The sequence below is a fragment of the Esox lucius genome, chromosome 24 (assembly GCF_011004845.1).
Source record: "Esox lucius isolate fEsoLuc1 chromosome 24, fEsoLuc1.pri, whole genome shotgun sequence".
Lineage (NCBI taxonomy): Eukaryota > Metazoa > Chordata > Actinopteri > Esociformes > Esocidae > Esox > Esox lucius.
Window position 1 is genome coordinate 14,469,255 of NC_047592.1, and position 21,044 is coordinate 14,490,298.

Sequence of the window (21,044 nt, forward strand, 5' to 3'; positions counted from 1 at the left end):
ACAGTCAAATCAGATGCGACTTACATTTGACCAATCATACTAATGATGTGTGACTCTGAGACTTTGTACAGGATGTCTTTAAAAGAACACCAGTGATCCATAATACCAAAGGACAGCAGGATGGTTGAGCTCCTTGTCTTTATTCTTCTCAACAACTTATGTAAGTAACAATGGCCAAAGAAAATATCCACTGAAACAGAGATAAATATTATGTGTTTTGTACTCAACTGGTTTTAATGGAATACCGAATGTTGTTTCAGGGGTGGTTCAATCAACGGAGGTACATCAGCCTGCGTCATTCCTAGCAGCACAGTTGGGGGACCAGGTGACAATTGAATGCTTTGTGAAAAGGAACAGTCTTCACATGGTTTGGTACAAGCTCACCACAGGCAGGAATATCCACCATGTGGCTAAGGCAGATATGTTTTACAAATTGGTCCGTTACCATGATAACTTCAAGGATGGGCGTTTTAATTTAACGCTTAAAGAAGGAACCTCTCACTTAAATGTATATTCTACCAAGCCAGAGGACGCTGGAATCTACTATTGTGGAGTCTTACGATTGAACTATATAGAGTTTGGACAAGGGACACTTTTGGTGCTTAATGGTTAGCAACTTTGTAGATACTACTAAAGACAATGTATGTTAAAGTTAATTAAATGTTAACGCATATCAATTTATTTTATTTCACAGGTGCAGATTTAAACAGTACAGTTACACAGCAGCCAGTGTCAGAATCAGTCCATCCAGGAGACTCTGTGACTCTGAACTGTACAATAAACACTGGGACCTGTGAAGGAGAACACAGTGTCTATTGGTTCAGACATGACTCAGGAGAATCTCCTCCAGGAATCATTTCTACCAATGGAGACAGGAGTGGTCAGTGTATGAAGAGCCCTGAGTCTGGGTCTCCTACACAGAGCTGTGTCTACAACCTCCCCAAGAGGAACCTCAGCCTCTCTGATACTGGGACTTACTACTGTGCTGTGGCCTCATGTGGAGAGATACTGTTTGGGAATGGGACCAAGCTGAATGTTCAAGGTAATTCAAAGCATTTGTTTCTATAAATCATCAGAAGAATTAGTACATAATTTACATCAGTGTGAGCACCCTTAAATGATATGGTCACTTACAAGAATTTACAGATATATTTTCCTTTTGATCTGAGTCCTACTGTTCTTGTCTTGATACTGTCCAACATTTTTCTGAGTCTGGTGACCTTTCTGTTCCTCTGTATGTTATGCAACACTCGGAGAGGAGATCACAGAGGTATTTTCAATTGTGTCCATTTTTTTACATATCTACATGCAATGCACATTCTGAAAACACAAAATGAATGTCCACTATGAAAGGTAAATTAACTATATATTTCTGAGAAAAATAAAGTATTACTGTTTCTCTGAAATCATACACGAGAGGTTTGTGGTTAAAAATAAATTGCAACTCTGCAACCCTGCTTGCCACTCCATCGATGTCCCGCCCATAATCACAAATTATTTTCATTTCTAGTTTATGAAGATTCAGTTCTTCATGGTCTGGCAGAGTTGATCTATACACCCAGAATGGAATGCCTTTATGTTCCATCTCTTGTCCTCTACTGCTTCTGTAAGTTATTGTATCTTCAGTCCAAGTTTTTTGTGTTAATTAACTACTAACATTCACATTTGTATCTGTATCTTATTTTGGAGTGTTTTAGGTCTGTCCTTAGTCATGTTTGTCTCTCTGTCAGCTTCAGTGATCACCCCTCCGGGTCACAATGTCACTCTACAGTGTAAAAATACCCTTAAAGTTCCTGGACATGTAGCCTGGTTCAAGCAAGTAAATGCATCAGAGCCTCTTTGCATCGTTTCTATGTATAGCACGGAGCCGTACATTACACATCATGAAGTTTTTTTTACTGCAGAATCAAATGATACTTCTTAAAATCTTAGATGTGGACATTGCTGTCGGTGGTCGGTACTTTTGTGGAGTATTTGATAAATACTTTATCTTCACAAATACAACTGTTTTATATGTCACAGGTAATGTTTTCTTAATTCATCTAATGTGAATATCAGTTGCCATGATGAAACTTTGTGCTACAAGACTGCCATGCACATGAAAGAGTTGTAAATAAAAAAAAATTGCAATCAACAGTTATGTGACCTGTAGGAATATTTAACAGTCCTATTGATCCGAAAGGTCATGGAGATGCCAACACACCCAAAGAGCCAGTACAATGTCATGAAAGTGTATTTAAAGTGTTTAGACAGAGAACCATTCAAAGCATTAACTTCAACCCATATTGATAATAAGAGCTAATTGTTGTTTAGAGTAATGGTAACGGTAATATACACGGAAAAATACAGCAAAAAAGCATTTACTATGATCTAAGCCATAGTCTTCAACCTTCTCCAGGGGACCCCCAGCCATTCCATCTATTAGATGTATCCCAGAGCTAGCACACCTGATTTAAATATAAAAAAAATTAACAAGCCCTTACCTGTTGAATCAGGTGAGCTATTTCAGGGCAAAAACTAAACAGTTGGGAGTCCCCAGGAGAGGGTTAAAGGTTTATAATCTAAGCATTCCCATCTTTGGTAGTAAATCAGGTATTGTTTTTATAGTTTTGAGGCTAAATGAAGTCTTATGATAGGAGAGGATGATGTTGGAACCACAGACTTCTTCCCATTGGTTGCGATCCTGGCTGGTGTGACTGCTGTTCTATTGACTGTCATCCTTCTCCTGGCCCTTAAGATCAGACGAGACACAAACAGAATGTGAACAACAATCACAAATGTCAATTTTTCCCATGATATTGTGGAAGCATAAAATGAAGGTTGTTTAACCCTAGTTAATATTATCAATTCATATGTGCACTAAAATGGAATGGACCATTGATATATCCTCTCTGTTTTATATCATATGCATTTGATGACTCACAACAACAACCACAAAATGATCTGGTAAATAATATATTTTTTTCTTCTAAAATACAAGTAAATCAAACACAGCATTCATGTGATTTGTGTGTTATCATGTTTCTAAATCTATAGGACCAAGATCCGGATTTTCTGAATAGTGCCACAGTGAATGTCACCTCCAGGAATATAAAGAGGAAAATGCAGAGGAGGGAGACGGCGCTGGACACCCATGTAGTGTATGCTACTACCAGATGACAAGTTGGAGCTGTGGAAGAGGACAGAAATTGGTTTGCCATATCTTTGAATACATATTTATGTTTACATTTTTCTACAGTGTCTATTTTTGATATACTGTTGTGCTTAAAAGTTTGCATACCCTTGGAGAATTGAAAATATACAGCTCCGGAAACAATTAAAAGACCACTGCACCTTTTTCTTTCCTTTCCAAAAAGTCAAAAAGGAATTTTTGAGTGAGGAAAAGAGGTCTTGAAATTAAGGGACCACTGCAAATTGAACGCTTCTGTTCCTCACTCAAACTTTCCCCCACGTTCACTTGGAAGAGGACTAAAGGCAAATGCAATTCCATCAAGTTCAACCAGTTCAACCTGTGGAGACGACTATACAGTTGTACTCAAAAGTTTGCATACCCTTGGAGCATTGGTAATATAGACTCACCTAAAAGATTATTAGGAACACCATACTAATACTGTGTTTGACCCCCTTTCGCCTTCAGAACTGCCTTAATTCTACGTGGCATTGATTCAACAAGGTGCTGAAAGCATTCTTTAGAAATGTTGGCCCATATTGATAGGATAGCATCTTGCAGTTGATGGAGATTTGTGAGATGCACATCCAGGGCACGAAGCTCCCGTTCCACCACATCCCAAAGATGCTCTATTGGGTTGAGATCTGGTGACTGTGGGGGCCATTTCAGTACAGTGAACTCATTGTCATGTTCAAGAAACCAATTTGAAATGATTTGAGCTTTGTGACATGGTGCATTATCCTGCTGGAAGTAGCCATCAGAGGATGGGTACATGGTGGTCATAAAGGGATGGACATGGTCAGAAACAATGCTCAGGTAGGCCGTGGCATTTAAACCATGCCCAATTGGCACTAAGGGGCTAAAAGTGTGCCAAAAAGTGTGTATGTACCATATGTACCAAAGAAAACTTGATTGTGCAGGCAAAACATGTCTTTAATTTCTTATGGGATTCACATTCAACTGTAGGTCATAACAGAATGGCACAATTATAAAACATGGCAACAAAGGAAAACATTTACTGACCCCTGTTCAAAGTCTGCATACCCTTAGTTCTTAATACTGTGTATTGCCCCTTTTAGCATCAATGACAGCGGGCAGTCTTTTGTAATAGTTGTCTGAGGCCCCAAATACTTTCAGGTGGTATAACTGCCCATTCATCTTGGCAAAAAGCCCCCAGGTCATGCAAAGTCTTTGGTCGTCTTGCATGAACCGCATGTTTGAGATCTCCCCAGAATGTTTTAATGATATTAAGGTCAGGAGACTGTGATGGCCATTCCAGAACCTTCACCGTGTTCTGCTGTGACCACTGGAGGGTCAACTTGGCCTTGTGTTTAGGGTCATTGTTGTGCTGGAAAGTCCAGGAACATCCCATGCGCAGCTTTCGTGTAGAAGAATGCAAATTGTCTGGCAGTAATATCTGATAACATGCTGCATTCACCTTCATCAATTTTCACAAGATACACCATGCATTTAGAGCTCACACACCCCTTAAACATTAGTGAGCCACCACCATGGTTCACAGTTGGGATGGTATTCTGTTCACTTTAGGCCTTGTTGACCCCCTTCTTACTGGCAACTCAACCATGCAACTCATTTTTGTTCAAGTATCATGGTATTGTGCCCCTTGAAACAACCACACTTTTTCTAGAGCAGAAAGTATTTCTTCTGAGGTTATCTGTGGATTTTTCTTTGTATCCTGAACAATTCTTCTGGCAGTTTTAGCTGAAATATTTATTGGTCTACCTACACCTTGGCTTGGTATCAAGAGGTCCCAGAATTTCCACTTCTTAATTAGTGATTGAACAGTACTGCCTGGCATTTGCAAGGCTTTGGATATCTTTTTATATCCATTACCATCTTTATATAGTTCCATTACCTTGTTACGAAGGTCTTTTGACAGTTCTTTACTGCTCCCCATGGCTCAGTATTTATCCTGCTAAGTGCATCCACGTGAGAGCTAACAAACTCATTGACTATTTCTATACAGAAACTACCTGCAATTTCAAAAGTATATATTTATTTTTAAAGGTGTGGGAAATTCACCTTTAATTGCCATGTTCACCTGTGTGTGTCACCAACAAGGCCAAACATTCAAGGGTATGTAAACTCTTGATCAGGGCCATTTGGGTGTGTCTGTTATCATTATGATTTAAAAAGGTGCCAAACAACTTTATAATAATACATGGTTTCATATGAACACTATCCTTTAATAAAATATTTATTTTCAAAATCAATGCCAGTGTATGCAAACTTATGAGCACAACTGTATATGTGCCTATATTAAATGTAATGAAATGTAATATGATCAATCAATCCCTCCTGTATATGTTTGCTGAAGTTCTCTTCCACTCAGTTAGGCCACAAAACCCAGTAGAACAGAGAGTGGTTAGAATAGTGGCTTATGAAGGCAAAACACTTAATGGCCATAGAGATGCTTTTGCCTATTTTGGCCTGTCAGCTTACCTATACTGTACCTCTGTATGTATTTGTGATTTGGTCATCTTCAAGAAGTATAGAAAATTGCATTGTATCATGTTAATCACTAATAAAGGCTTAAATGAAAATGGAATTTGTCATTACGTTTCTTGCTCCTTGGTATTTCCTGTTTTCTCTTCACACTTATCACGGACCCCTATTCTAAAAAGCAGCTAATCACCATATAAGGAGAATATGATTGGTGTCTGAGGTAGAGGAGGAAGGACCAGTGAGGAAAGCATCACTTCCTGTAGTGTGAGTGGCAGGAAGTAGAAGTTCAGTGTTGAGTGGACCTGCTGGAGTGAACATCACTGGGCCTCGCATAAACACACAGGGGCGATTCTCTTCTGTGTTCTGTAGCTTAAGCTTCCCATGCATCAAAGGCATTCAGATCGATTTTGAATTAATAGGACTTTTGGATGTAAACTGCAACAAAACTAACAAAGACTGAAGCCTTTATAACTCTTAACATTTGTTTAAAATTACTAAAACCTACTTAATATTTACAGAAAAATCTTTAAAAAATATTGTGTGTAAAATCATTTTTTGTACATATGTTTTATCTTGACACTGACAGGCCTAGTTATTTTCCACTGTAGTATACTCTCTCTCTGCTGAAGGCGAGCAACAATCACCACAGGAAGACTGACCTGGAGCTCTCAGCTCCACCACAGTAACCTGTTGTTGTCTTTTCATGCATCTCTCTAACCTCTCTTTTTTTCTCCTTCTCTCTCTCTCTCTCTCTCAAATATACTTCTCACCAATCGGGTCTCATATCTCCCATACCAGCAGACTAAAAATAACTGACCTAACCCAAAACCAAACAACCTCAGTCTCTAGAGGTGTGCTCGATTTGGGAGGAGTACAAAGACACAATGAAACTTTAAAAGCATTGTGCTATCTTAATCGCATGGTCACTTTTTGTACATTCATGTTGTACAACATTAAGTGGTTTGGAGAGCTGTGATACCAGAGGAGATCAGAGGCTTGGGTCTTCTCTAATGTTAAGTGTGCAGACTAAATGCATGTGCTCTTTGCAGACTCATCGGATGAACTCTCTGCATGCACAACATTTTCCCTTGCGGTCAGTGTTGCTTTGCTGGTGTGAACAGAGACGGAAAATACACAAAACCCTCATTTAAAAGATTCTGGTTGGACGTTTCCACTTAACAACAAAACAACAAAAACATCTTGCCATTGCATAATTAGTATCAACCGTGTTTACAGTTTGATGGCAATAATAACACTGTACAATTTGCATGTTGATTCTTCCGTTGATAATTATGTGTCGATTTGTGACAGACACAGGAATTCTATGGGGATAGATACAATGTTCAACATTTTGGGTTGGCTGTACTTCTGCCACTGCATGACAGATATGTCATGCTTTATATATATATATATATATATATATATTTTTTTTATTTTTATTTTTTTTAGATCTAATATATAGTTTTTTCTATTTGTTAGAGTTTATTACCAATTCCATGACAGTATGCATTCCATTTGCTTATGTGTATTTATGTTACTAGTTGTATTGTTAAGACAAGCCTTTTGTAATCTTTGTTCAACATGTACTTTTTTTCATTTCTGACAGAATTCTTAATTCTATAGATGTTGTTAAACTGTCATGTACAAAATATTCAGCAAATACACTCGAAAAAATGTGGAAAACACTTAAATAGCACATCTGGTCTTGATTAATGAAATATATTTAGGATCAAAATCTTTACTGGACATGGTGTAATTCGTTAAGAACGAAATTACATAACAATTGGACAATGGAAACCAAAATCACCTACCTAATAGATGGCTGGATTCAAATTCACGCCGAAAAATTTACTAAGCTATTGAAATGACAGGCTGTTCCAACTTCCATGAATGTCATCATGGTAACATCTGATGTGACTCAGTAGTGTGTATGGCTCCCATGTGCCTGTATGCACTCTTGACAACGTCTGGACATGCTCCTGAGACAACTGACCTTTCTCAACGACGAGTCAGCCTATGGAGACAAAGTAAGGTCACTGACTTTGTGGTGTCAGGATAACAACCTCCAGCTCAATATCAGCAAAACGAAGGAGATGATTGTCGATCACATACACATCAATGGGTCTGCAGTAGGTGTTAACATCAGCAATGACTTGACCCGGTCTCATCACTCTAACACCTTGGTAAAGGAGGCCAGGAAACGGCTCTTCTTTCGATGGATTCCAGGATAATCACCAACTACTACAGATGCAATATTGAGAGCTATTGACCGGCTGTGTCACCGCCTGGTATGGCAGCTGCACCGCCCTTGACAGCAAAGCAGCAGAGAGCATCACAAGGTCCGGCCTGCCATCCCTGCAGGATCTCTACAAAGAGAGGTGTAGGAGGAGGAGCAAACGGATCCTTACAGATCCCAGCCACCTATGCCACGGAGTGTTTACAGAGCTGCCGTCAGGCATAAGGTACAGGAGTATTCAGTCCAAAACGAACAGGCTAGGGGACGGCTTTCTTACCTGCTCAACTCCGGGACCCCTCTTCCCTTCCATCCATAGTCCCATGCACACCTGTCACATTATATCATGCACATCTGCCACTTATATCATGCACACCTGTCACTTTTACATTGCACTACGGTTTTATAGTTGTATAGTTATTATTATTGATTTGTGTTTTTGTTTAGTGTTATTACTGAGCGATTGTGTTATCTTATTTTTTGTAATTATAATTACTGTAACTTTTTTACTTTTAACTGCACTGTCGGGAGTAGGAATACCAAGCATTTCATTGCTGTAGCTTGTGATTGCAAATGACAAGTAAACCTTTTGAACTTGAACAATGGATGTTGTCCTGGGGGATCTCCTTCTAGACCTGGATCAGGGCATCAGTGAACTCATAGACAGTCTGTGGCGCTAGCTGGAGGCACTGTATGTACCAATAGATAATGTCCCAGATGTTCTCAGTTGGATTCAGGGGAACATGAGGGCCAGTCAATGGCATCAATGCCTTCGTCATCCAGGAACTTCCTACTCACTCTGGGATTGTCCTGCACCAGGAGGAACCTGAGGCCCACTGCACCAGCAGAAGGTCTGACAGCTGGTCTGAGGATTTCATCCTGTTACCTAACAGCAGTCAGGGTACATTTGGATAACACAGGGAGGTCTGTGCGACCCTCCAAGGATATCCCTCCCCAGACCATCTCTGACCCACCGCCAAACCGGTCATGCTGGATGATGTTGTAGGCAGCATAATATTCACCATGGCGTCTAAAGACTCTTTCACGTCTGTCACATGTGCTCAGTGTGAACCTGCTCTCATCTGTGAAGAGAATGGGGCCCCAATGGCATACCTGCCCATTCTGGTGTTCTCTGGCGAATGCCAAACGAGCTGCACAGTGCTGGGGTGTGAGCACAGGTCCCACTAGAGGACGTTGGGCCCTCATGCCACCCTCATGGAGTTGGTTTCTGACAGTTTGGTCCGAAACATGCACACCAGTAGCCCGCTGGAGGTCATTTTCTATGGCAGTGCTCCTCCTGTTCCTCCATACACAAAGGAGCAGATATCGGAACTGCTGCTGGATTGACGCCCTTCTACAGTCCTGTCTATCTCTCCTGGTGTAACGGCCCGTCTCCTGGTATCTCCTCCATGCTCTTAATACTGTACTGGGACACACAGCAGACACGTGTGGCATGTATGGATGTGTCATCCTGGAGAAGCTGGACTACCTGTGTAACCTGAATGGGCTGCAGATACCACCTCATGCTACCAGTAGTGGTTAGGACAATAGCAAAACACAAAACTAGAGAAGAATCAGTCAAGAAGGATAAGGAGGGATCAATTGTCTGTGGCCACCACCTGCAAGACCATTCCCTTTTAGGGGGTTGTCTTGCTGGTTCCTCAGTGCGCCTGTTGTCACATTCATTTCCACCAAAACAGGTGACATTGATTCACAATCTCTTATGCTTTCTAACTAGACAGATTGATATCCCTGAGGTTTAACTGACTTGGTGTTATACTGTTATGATTATGTGTGTCCCTTAAATTTGCAGTGTCGTTTTCAAAATGTCACTTTTTAGGGGGCCTGGAGTCCTGGTATACTTTCAGCTGTAGGAACCGTTAACAACGTACATTATCAACCAAATGGTGAAGTGTGCTTTTGAAATAAGAACCCGTTTGCCTTATACAGGTTTATGAGGGTAAATCAAAAACTGTGTCTCTGCCCCCTACTCATACCTCATGTTTACAGACCATAACCAAAGCATGTTTGTAACCATAACCAAAGCATGGTTACTAAAACAATGTCAGACAAAGTGATATTTCATACCCATGATTTAAGGTCTTATATAGCACAGCTTATACACGTGCACAGTAAGGCTCAACCTGTACAGAACTAATGTCCCTTGGCTGTATAGTGCCCTTTCCAGCTGACGTGTGCCCTTCTCTGTGACACTCCGACAGGTATGCGGGTTCCATCTTTGTTACGGGCATCACTCACTCCAACATGTTGTCCGTCCGTGTGAGTCGACAACTCTGACCATTTATTCAGTTTCAGCACACGCCTCTTGAAAGGCCTGTTCGCGGTCCTGGTGTCAAAAAACCCACTTTAGCTGCCTATAAAAGTTACCCATAACCCCCTGACTCACTCTCACTCTCATCTGATGCAGGAGAACTAGTGTATGCAAAAGGATATTTTATTATCAGTTGCGATAAAAAAATATATATATTTGTCCGACCAGTAGCACAGGCATGTTTCGGAAATGCATGAGTACAAAAGCACTGCAAACTTGTTGACAGCACTATGCCTTGAAAAACTGTGGAGATTACATAAGATTAAAAACAGTTAACCAAATCAAGTAGGCTGCATGTTACAAGCCTTATTTATAAGGCTTGCAACTCACCGCCATTACATGATTGTGTATAAAATACTACAAATAACAATATTAAAACAATATTATTAGTAACAATACCAATGGCTATGAGCAAGTTATACAGTACCAATCCCCCACAGAAGGAAACAGAACCAAAGAGGTGGAGGGTGGGTTTAGCAACCGCATGCAAGACAACCAGCAGAGTAGCAGACAGAGTGAGTACCCTGACCAACTCTACTAGACTGCCATGTTAGAAATCTTCAGACTGTGGTAAGAGACATCTAAAGGTCTGCTGATGCATCGCTGTACCTCTCAGGTTCCCTCACAGCAGAACTAGCTGTGCTCATAAAAAGGTGGAAAGAAACGGATGTGCTTCCTCAAAAATCAGTATTGTTAAATTAATAAAGGACATCTTTTCTACAATATTATATTATTTCACTTAGAAGATACATCCATGATTTTAGCTGTCTCTAAAGTGTGGTAAGCAATTACCAGGGTGTGTACCCATTCTACTAAGGGTTCTGTTTTGGCAGGATGGGCCTCACCTCACGTTTGACATTCTTTGGGTTTGTGGAATCTGTGCATTAACAATTACAATGTGAATGTACGTTTCATTGGAAGTGAATGTGCCTAGATAATGAGAACAACAGAAGTGCTGTGGGAGTTCTGTGGAGTCTAGAATCCACAGGAACTGCCAAAGACGGGCTTAAAGCATTGACTCTGACAGCCAAACCGAACAAGCAAAGAAACCGGATGCCACCACACGTAACTGCACTTCCACTGCACCTAAACACTTCCACCACTCACCTACACTCTCCAGCAACACATTCTGGGGAACACAAAGTTCAAAGGGGGAGGAAAAGACAGAGCAGGAACCTTAGTGGGAGGAACAGAGGTATACCTGAATTGCAATAACATTCCAGGCATGAAGGCAGAGTATCTGACCCTGGGTATCCAGGGGTTTCCAACTGGGGCAAACTGTATAGCAGGAGGACTGAAGTTAGCTACTAACCAGGAATGGCTCCCACAAGGGTTTTCCTCTAAAGTACACCTTACATTCATATATATTTTCCAGTCCAATCCTTAGGGAAAGTGGAGGCTCTCTCTCCATCACATTATAGCTTGACGAAAGGCTTCCTCATAGGTTTTATGCTGTATGCATGTTCTTCATTATTAACACCTCAGGAAAATAACTAATAAAGAACAGGTTGCACTAATTGATCGAGGTATCCAGGTGCGATATGGTCCACCATCTGTAGGGCCAGGGTGGCCATAGGAGAAAATGGAGGACCAACCCTTTTCCCGCCCCTTGCCCCAGTTCACGACCCAATTTAGACCGGAGGTAAGAAAGAAACAGACAAACAGAATAGCCCATATAGAATGTCCGTTTACCCCAAGGGCTCCTGCAACTGTAGTAAGTCTCTAATCTGCTTCACCAAAATCTTCCACCCAAATGTGTAAAACAGCTTTGTGGGACCAGGAAAAGAAGGACGCAGTTGTAGGCAACAATTGCCTAGAGAGAGTAATGACAACCTATGTGCCCATAAGATATGAAGTTACAATTGTATTCTTTGTGATTAACCCATACACATTAACCATTAGTACTGTGATCTACTGTATGTTCTCAACCCCTGAAAGAGCTCCAAAAAAAGGAGAAGGCCATTAGGTGGTAGTGGTAAACTGTAACAGACCCAGGGTAACCGACACTAATTATGCCAACAGAATTTTGTCTCTGTATTTCCTCCTTTAAGAGTTCAGATCAATGGAATTGCCATCACAGTGGTACCCAGGCTTATGATTTCCTACCTAATAACTGAGCTGGCACTTGTGGATTGGTATATGTCATTCCGGCGATGCAGGTCTCAGATTCTTCCCCTGTTGTTGTCAATAGTAGCCAGCGGCCAACACGTCACCTGTCCTGGCTGACCCATAAGCGGACCTGGGGCACTCGAATGATGGTCATGTACTGCCCATGTACGGTGTGATTCAAGCCTTGGATCAGGTGCGTGATTAAGCTTTAGGACTAGAACATCTTGCTAATGTGACCGCTAGGGCCAGTAATCTGATCTTTGAGGAGCTGGGAGCTGTACGCTTGCTTGCTCTCCAGAGCAGGGCAGCCTTAGACTATCTATTGGCCTCCCAGGGAGGAACCTGTGCTCTGTTTGGACAGGAATGCTGGACATTTGTACCTAATCACAACTCCTGCAATTACTGCAATTTTTTTTTTCTCAGAATGAACCAAACTGTTGATTTTGTCACTTCTGCTGTACCTGCTATCTCTCTGATGGATTTTTTGCAGCCTAAGGATGGCCTGTTTCACCTGCATTGAGAGCTCTTTTGACCGCATGTTGTGGGTTCACAGCAACAGCTTCCAAATGTGAATGCCACACCTGGAGTCAACTCCAGACCTTTTACCTGCTTAATTGATAAAGACATAATGGAGGAATAACCCACACCTGTCCATGAAACAGCTTTTGAGTGAATTGTCCAATTACTTTTGGTCCCTTGAGAAAAAGAGCTGTAATTCCTAAACCCTTCCTCAAATTTGGATGTGAATACCCTAATATTAAAGCTGAGAAATTGCTTTTTGAGCACATATTCATTATTTAACTGTTACTTGAATATATTTTGGTAAACTTGTGTAGGAGTCCAATTATTTCCAGACCTAGCTGCATGGCATCCTTAAAACATTTGGTAGTAAGTGAAGGTTACCATTTAACCAGGTTCTTAAAAACTTGAAATGCCTTCTACAGACATGAAGTATGAAAAATGTAACATTGTAAACCCTTTCTGTATATTAAAAGGACATTTATGCCAGTACTCTCAGCAACCTACAGAAACTGTGGAAACATACCAAAGAATACCATTAAACATATTTTTGAAGGCCAAAGCAATTTAAAGAAGCAACATTGACAAAGCGATAAAACATGTTATGTAAAGTGGGACATTATCTAGACCTCACTTCCTCTCTAAACAACCAGGGGAGCCAACCTAAAACCTGTGCTTCATCTGTGGCGTGGTAGACATTTCAGTTGATTCTGTCTCTGTCTTTGTATCACTTTTTCTCTTGACCCTCATCTCAGTTCTTATCTAATACCAGATACGACAGAAGATGTTGAAGAATGTTCACATTGTGTCTTGTCCTGGTTCTCCTTTTTAAAGCCTGTAAGTCAATCTGATTATCTGATCTACATCATGGCAGTTTAATTGTTTAATTACTTTCTACCATTTAGTATTTTAGGCATAAGGAACATCCTCATTGTTGAAACAAATACACTGAAAGCAGGATTCATTAAGGATGTATGTTCTGACTGTGTTATTTCTCTTCATTCCAGGTAATCCAATTTATTTTCTTAACGCTCATCTTGGGGATATTGTGACTCTGCAATGCTTTCCTTCAAGAAAAAGTCCTCAAATTTTATGGTACAAACAAACTGCAGGAGGGAAGCCTCAACTTATTACAACTATTTTCAGACTTGCTGATGGAGTAACATTTCACAATGATTTCAAGGATAACCCTCGGTTTACAGTTCCTGGTGGGAAAGGTGTGTTCCACCTTAGGATCTCAAACATCCAGCCATCTGATTCAGCAATTTATTACTGTTGTGGAGTCCCTTTATATTCAATGGAATTTGCCTTTGGAATATTTCTCATTCTCAAAGGTAGGCATCAGCTTGTATTTAATATGGTAATATTTGTCTATGACATACTTTTTATTACAGTCTAAAGCTGCAAATGAATTTACTTATTTTTGTGTCAGGAACCAGCAAGACTGTGCTTCAGCAGCCTGTTTCTGTGTCAGTCCAGCCAGGAGACTCTGTGACTCTGAACTGTACAATAAACACTGGGACCTGTGAAGGAGAACACAGTGTCTATTGGTTCAGACGTGACTCAGGAGAATCTCCTCCAGGAATCATTTATACCAATGGAGACAGGAGTGGTCAGTGTATGAAGAGCCCTGAGTCTGGGTCTCCTACACAGAGCTGTGTCTACAACCTCCCCAAGAGGAACCTCAGCCTCTCTGATACTGGGACTTACTACTGTGCTGTGGAATCAGGTGGAGAGATACTGTTTGGGAATGGAACAAATCTGGAGGTCAAAGTTAGGTGAAAGTTTGTTTAAATCTATGGGGTTGTCTAATTTGAATTAAACATATTTACTTCTACTCTGAGTTTCTTTAATTCCTGTTTACATTTCAACAGGCAATTACACTGAACCTGTATTCTTGGTGTACTGTCTCGGAGTAGCATTGGGCGTCTCAATCATCCTGATCATTGTACTTACTTACATTATTTACAAGATGAATATGATGATGTGTCGGCAGTGCAGAGGTCAGAGCACATCCTTTTAATAAGTTATTATGTCGTATTCTGATGTTCAGTTGAGGAATAAATGTTATGGTATCTTCAGTATTTTGTGTGTTTGTTTTCAGACTCTCAAACCAGAGGTCCAACAGTTTACCGGTCAGTTGCAGGGGTAAGCAGGAATCATTTCATGTCACTATTCAGCATGATCACATTTTGGCAAAACAACACTGGGTGAAAAAAACATGTAATCTTCACAAGCCTCCTTTGTTCTTCACAGAACCAGGATGCAGACAATCTTCATTATGTTGCTTTGAATCTGAACAAGAACATGTCGAGAAGACAGAGAAATAACATGGAGGAAGAACCAGTTGTAGTATACGCCGGAATTAGACAATAGAACAGGAGGAATTAATGAATGTGCCTTTTACTGTAGCTGTTTTTTGACTACAGTGTATTTAAATGTATTCAGTAAAATGTGAAGAGATTACAGTTGTCATTCAGGTCCAGACTGGTTAGGAATAGAGACCCAAAGACGGTCGAAATGAGGGGTGGGCTGTCGCCAGGCTGAGTTAGAGGGATGCGAAGGGTTGTGGAACAACATAACCTTCAAAACTATGTTAATATCAGCTGCTGAAATACTCTGGGGTGACCAAACAACAACCCGTTCAACGCTGTGTATCAAACAGTCACTTTAAAAATGCAAAATAAAGCATTTCCTATGTTGAAACTTCTGATGCTTAACTCGGGACATTCTGTCATGATATATTAACTGCCATAAACTGGGTTGTTTGAATCCTGAATGCTGATTGGCTGATAGCCATATTATGTGAGACTGTCCCACATGGAAATAACCTATATAAACATATATGTTTAAATATAGGTTTTGATATATGTTTTTAATATATGTGACATATATAAAATTGGCCGTTTTCCTATATTATATGTACATATATACACATATATGTACATATATGGGTACATATATGTACCTATATAGGTACATATATGCACGTATATATGTGTGCATATATGTACACATATATGCACATATGTGTACATATATACGGGCTTATATGTACCTATATAGGTACATATATGCACGTATATATGTACCCATATATGCACATATGTGTACATATATGGGTACATATATACGTGCATACATGTACCTATATAGGTACATATATGCAAGTATATATGGGTGCAAATATGCATGTATATATGCACCTATATGTTTACCTATATATTAGTAAAATTATTAAAATCCATAGCTACTATGCAACATAAATAAAAGCCCAAAATGTAGAAATGTACATTTATTTATTTACTTAAGAACAATCAAATAGAACAAGAACAAAAACAAGACAAAAAACTGAATAGAAAAAAAAAACTATTTATCTTGTTGAGCTTTGAATTGATAGATGTGCCTATCTGCCCTCGGCTGGCTGCCGGCCACTTCTTCAATGTAGCATCTAGAGAAGACAAAAATAATTAGACAGTATAATAATAATATAGTGCTTCATCAGGAACCCAAAGTGCTTACAGTACAGCTGCGACTGGAGACATATTTTGGATAAAGGGCTGACCATAATAAAAAATGTGTCATGTAAACACGTCAATTGGAAGATTCTGATTGGATTCTGCTAAATCTGAAAGAAATTCTGATTTGAAACATCACCCCCCCTTTTTGGGGGGGGGCATTGTTCTTTCATATGCACACGTCCGTCATGGGAACTGCATTGTTAACAGTCACACAGTCAATCATGTGCATCCAAAGCAGAGAAAATTCATGGATAGGAAAAATGTTGCCACTCCCGAGTTTTTTGTTTAGCTTAAAACACAGGTGAAGTACAACTTCTGCAGTTGTTTTAGGGAAATTAAGACCGCTCTGCGGATGTCAAAATGCTATTATTCTGAATAAGGCTTGGTGCATGTTTATGCACGTCATGATTAGATTATTTGTTTCCATGTAAACAGATTCAGATATTCTAATCCCTCAAATTTTTTATCTGATGTAAGAAACTTTGCACATGTAAACATATCTAGTTGTCAATGGGCTGCACTTTTATAGCATTTTCCTGCACCCCCAAAATACATTACAATGTCCTCCCATTGACCCATTCACACACACATTCCACCCGCGAGCTGCCATGCTAGGTTTACTCGAAGAGCAATAAGATCAAGCAATAAAATCAAGCAAATCAATAACCGGTATAGACAAAATAAGGCACAAACACAGGACAGAGGGGATTAAGGTGAAGGAGGGGTGAATATGATTATTTAAGAACACTTCAGACGACAACAATATGCCATGAGGTTATTTGCAACACTATATGTTCTACAAAATAGAGGACTACACACCTTACAGCGCAATACCCCAGCAATGTGGCTTTAGAAGAGGAAAGGTAGGATCAAGAAGTCAGAAAGCGATGAATTAGTATTAAAGGTGCCAAGCAGATACAGTAACAATAATTGGTGCCCTACTTTATGCAGTCTCCATTGATGCCTAATAAATATTGATACAAGTAGGCTATGGTTAAAGTGGTGAACTTATAAAGTCTTAAAAGTTTGGTTTTCCCTTCTCAATGCATTATGCATTTACTCACCAATAATGGCTGCCTTTTTAATTTGGTCAAGTGCGACCAGCTGCTCCCCATCCCCTCTGGTTGGCTTCCCACCTTAAAGTAATATTTCAAAATTATTATGAAAGGGGTGTAAAATGAAGGTGGAGAAAGCAAGAGTTTTTTTTATATACACATCATGTTTTCTTGAGGTGCAAGGAAATACAAAAATGCCAAGTAAAAAAGCGATGGTATGCCCGCACACACATAATTTATTCCACAGAATATGACTGTTTTTTTTTTCAAGGACAGAAGAGATTAGGAACATGTTGTTTTGTACCATTCAGGTTGCTTTTCAGCAAAGTCTCCAAATCAAAGGTGCCCAGCAGGAGATTCCGCACCATGGCAGTAGCAGAGGGGGCAAGGCGGGCTGCTTTCCACGCTTCAGCCTGGCAAAACACCCCAGAGCCCTTTATAACTTCCATCTGAAAAATAATTTCACATCACAATATACATTTATTGGCAATTTTTAGAAACTTTTTCATGTTTCATATTGATTCTTATGCTTAGCTTCCCAATAGTTAATAGGTTTTTATGTATAAATGCAGATTAATGATATGTATAAATGCAGATGAATGATAAAGAAATGAAACAAATTAATCACTGCCCAAAACGTTATTAAAGGAGAGAAGGAGGAGGACAGGGTGGGGGGAAAGGAGGAGGTTGGATGGAGAGTAGGGAAGGAGAAAAGACAGTGGGTGGAGAGGAGTGAAGGGGGGCAGGAGGAGAGGATGATTGTCACTTATAACACTAATTGGCTCCTACAAAGCACACAGTTTATACCCATCCTTACTACATAATATGTTATTCACCTGTGTTTTCGCTGAGGTCTCAGCTGTTGCTGCAGTCTTGTTAGAGAAGAAAAACATTGTTAAACTCTTCAACAATTTTATAAATATGGGGCAAGTAAATTACATATTACCACTAACTATCCCAACATAAAAATCCCTATAGCTCAGTTGGAGCCTTAAGTAAAATCTGAGGTATAAAAGGGTTACACACACCTGTGGTGTCTCTCGAAAGCGCTCAGTCACCATGGGACTCTCTTTAAAGGGCTCGGTGTCCTCTGGGCTCTGTCTCCTCTCTGGAGTCTTAGAGAAGAAAGAAACATAGTCAAACTCAACAATTTCTATTCATCCAAGCAAGCCACTATAGATTCTTATTTACAGGGGGGGCTTGAAAAACATTAAACATGCCAATAAATTAAAGTTACATGCAAAAGTAATCAGCCAAACATAATAAAAATCCATATAGCTCTGTTTGAGTAACAATTAAAATAAATAAATAAATAAAAATGCAAGGGGGTTACTCACCGGTTGCATTTCTCCAAAAGTCGAGAAGGAGGAATCTAGATCCTCCACAGGAGTCCTTCCAGTCTTCTTCATAGAAGAAAAATATAGTTATTCTCTTAAATAAATTAAAGTGTAAATACATAAAAAATTAACACTATCAATCAGCCCAACATCACAAGTCTCTCCAGTTCTGCTTGAGAAACAATTTTAAAAAGCAATGAAAATCAGAGGAACTTACCTTTTGAGCAATAATGGCGATGTCACTTTTCATTTGAGGGGTTTCTAGAAAGAGGTTATATAAAGAAAAAACTATAATTACAATCACTAGATCAAAATAGCACCCAGCAACTCAGTGCCCTTACTCTTCGAAAGACATTTCCTGCAGGTGTGAACTCAAGCTAAAACCCTCCAAAGCCCATTGATAAGGCTCTGCATAGGAAACCTGGTTGTGAACGCAATTTTCTTTCTCCAATTTCTCCCAAATTCTAATTCCCCAGGGTTTTTTTCTGGAGCCGATTGCCTTCTTGAGCCGTTGAAGACAGAAAAGCATCATTTATTCTCATGAACTGTATGTTCTCTAGGCCATGACTTTTGTTAACCCTCTACAAATTCCTCCAGAAAGAGACAAATAAATATAAATCTAATTTGAATCTTATCAACGGCTATATGAGCACACACACTACCTCACCAGCTAACAACATATTTTGCCAAACACGTGTTTCAGCCCATAACATTTCTAAGTTTACACTTCTCTGCCACCGCAATATCCATCTCCAGAAAAAACCTTGCTAATAAATATAAAAATTAGGAATACTTACGATTGATGATAATGTCTTTCAGACGTGCATTTTCATTTTTAAGAGAATGGACTTCATTTCTCAACTCCTGCAAATTTCTTTGCATTTGGTCAAGTTTCCTTCTCTCCCACATCTGTTCATCCAGGTGTTTTCTAAATTCAGCAGCTGTCTACGAGAAAGAGACAGAGAGAAGAACAACAGCTAATTGTTATATAACTTATTTTGTAAATGGTTGATTCTGATTGGCTGGGAGGATGTCACGAGAGGTGTAAGAGGAAGGTGGCAAGAAGTCTAGGGCAGAAGTCCCTCCACTTGGCTATATGTAACTGGTTGTCCGGCCTCCTGGTGGTTATTCCTTACTTAAAACATGAAACTTCCTCATCTTGTATGTCATGTAATGTATGTATGTAATACACCACACAATGGATGTCATCATTTAGGCTACCTTTTTCTTAGAGGGTGGTACTATGTCCTCTTCATCCCCAATACGCTCCTCCTCTTCGCTGGCCCGCTGGGAGGGAGAGAGAAAGAGAGAGGACAAAGTTGCCTACTGTGCCGGTGTCATACCTTGTTACAGCTACTGGTAATGCACTTTATTATAAAAGTCTTACTTATCTTTACTGTATTGCAATGTAACAACACACACTGGATGCAGACTGGTAGTGTACCTTGTTCTTTGAAGGCCTGTCATGACGCGCCTCATCCTCCTCCTCCTCCTTCTCCTCCTCCTCCTCGTGGTTGTATTTAGAAGGACATCTCTTTTTATTGTCAACCTTGACAGAGAGAAACAGACTGACTTTTAGCCCAACTCTTATTAACTTACGTTACACCACCTTGCACATACATCTTGTCAACAAAGCACATGAAATCATCATAGATGACACAATTACAAACCTACACACATGCCTACACATTAAGAAACAAGAGAGAGAGGGGGAGATCATTTAAGTAAAGCACCAATTGGTGCAGTCAGTTACCCTTTTCTTTGAAGCCTTCTCAGTCTGCCCCTGATCACGGTACTTTGAGTTTGGGATGTGAGGACGTTTTGTTTGCTGTGTGACTTCTTTCTCCATCTCGATCCCACGCAGTTTAATTTGGAGAGTTTTTTCAAATTCTGGTGCAATAAAATTAAAATGTTATCATGAACTGCAAACGTTTGTCTAATCATGCTTAACGTTACCAAATCTAACATTAGTCCCAATTGGACTTCGCTTACATTAGCAAATTATGTAGCTAACATGAGCCAGAAAGCGAAGCTATTGCTAACCAGGGACCTAGCAAGATCCATTTTAGACTTCTTTAAGAGCGAGAAAAAACATTAAATGTGGTATGTAACTACATAACGTCAGATAAAGTTAGCATGTAACATACTTGCCACGTCAATAATTCTTGCTCGGTGCACCGGCCAGGGTTGGCGGCCTTTTCGCCATTCCACCAGCTTCTCGTTTTTTTCAGTCCTTTCAAGAAATTTTTTTACTGAAAAATTCCGGACACAGTCGAGAGCCAAAATACTATGGGCCCCTCTAT

General features: G+C 39.9%; 3 protein-coding genes across 3 annotated transcripts; 2 read left to right on the forward strand and 1 right to left on the reverse strand.

The window, feature by feature from the left end:
- Positions 1–364: 364 nt before the first annotated feature.
- On the forward strand, positions 365–1,739 carry LOC117593983 (immunoglobulin kappa light chain-like). The gene is made up of 4 exons (XM_034290802.1): positions 365–608; positions 695–1,042; positions 1,109–1,215; positions 1,731–1,739. The coding sequence occupies exons 1-4, from the start codon at positions 365–367 to the stop codon at positions 1,737–1,739; spliced, it is 708 nt and encodes a 235-aa protein (XP_034146693.1).
- Positions 1,740–8,634: 6,895 nt separating this feature from the next.
- Positions 8,635–15,501, forward strand: LOC105020600. Its single transcript, XM_034290803.1, has 6 exons — positions 8,635–8,719; positions 13,836–14,162; positions 14,261–14,593; positions 14,691–14,831; positions 14,933–14,976; positions 15,085–15,501. Exons 1-6 carry the CDS (start codon positions 8,635–8,637, stop codon positions 15,202–15,204), a joined length of 1,050 nt encoding a protein of 349 aa, XP_034146694.1. The 3' UTR covers positions 15,205–15,501.
- A 696-nt stretch (positions 15,502–16,197) lies between these two features.
- On the reverse strand, positions 16,198–20,976 carry LOC117593984 (cancer-related regulator of actin dynamics homolog). The gene is made up of 13 exons (XM_034290804.1): positions 20,889–20,976; positions 20,495–20,631; positions 20,186–20,290; positions 19,963–20,028; positions 19,539–19,686; positions 18,959–19,002; positions 18,742–18,807; positions 18,433–18,519; positions 18,241–18,276; positions 17,709–17,853; positions 17,414–17,485; positions 17,169–17,196; positions 16,198–16,279 (listed from the first exon to the last, which is right to left on the reverse strand). The coding sequence occupies exons 2-13, from the start codon at positions 20,588–20,590 to the stop codon at positions 16,198–16,200; spliced, it is 975 nt and encodes a 324-aa protein (XP_034146695.1). The 5' UTR covers positions 20,591–20,631; positions 20,889–20,976.
- Positions 20,977–21,044: the final 68 nt, after the last annotated feature.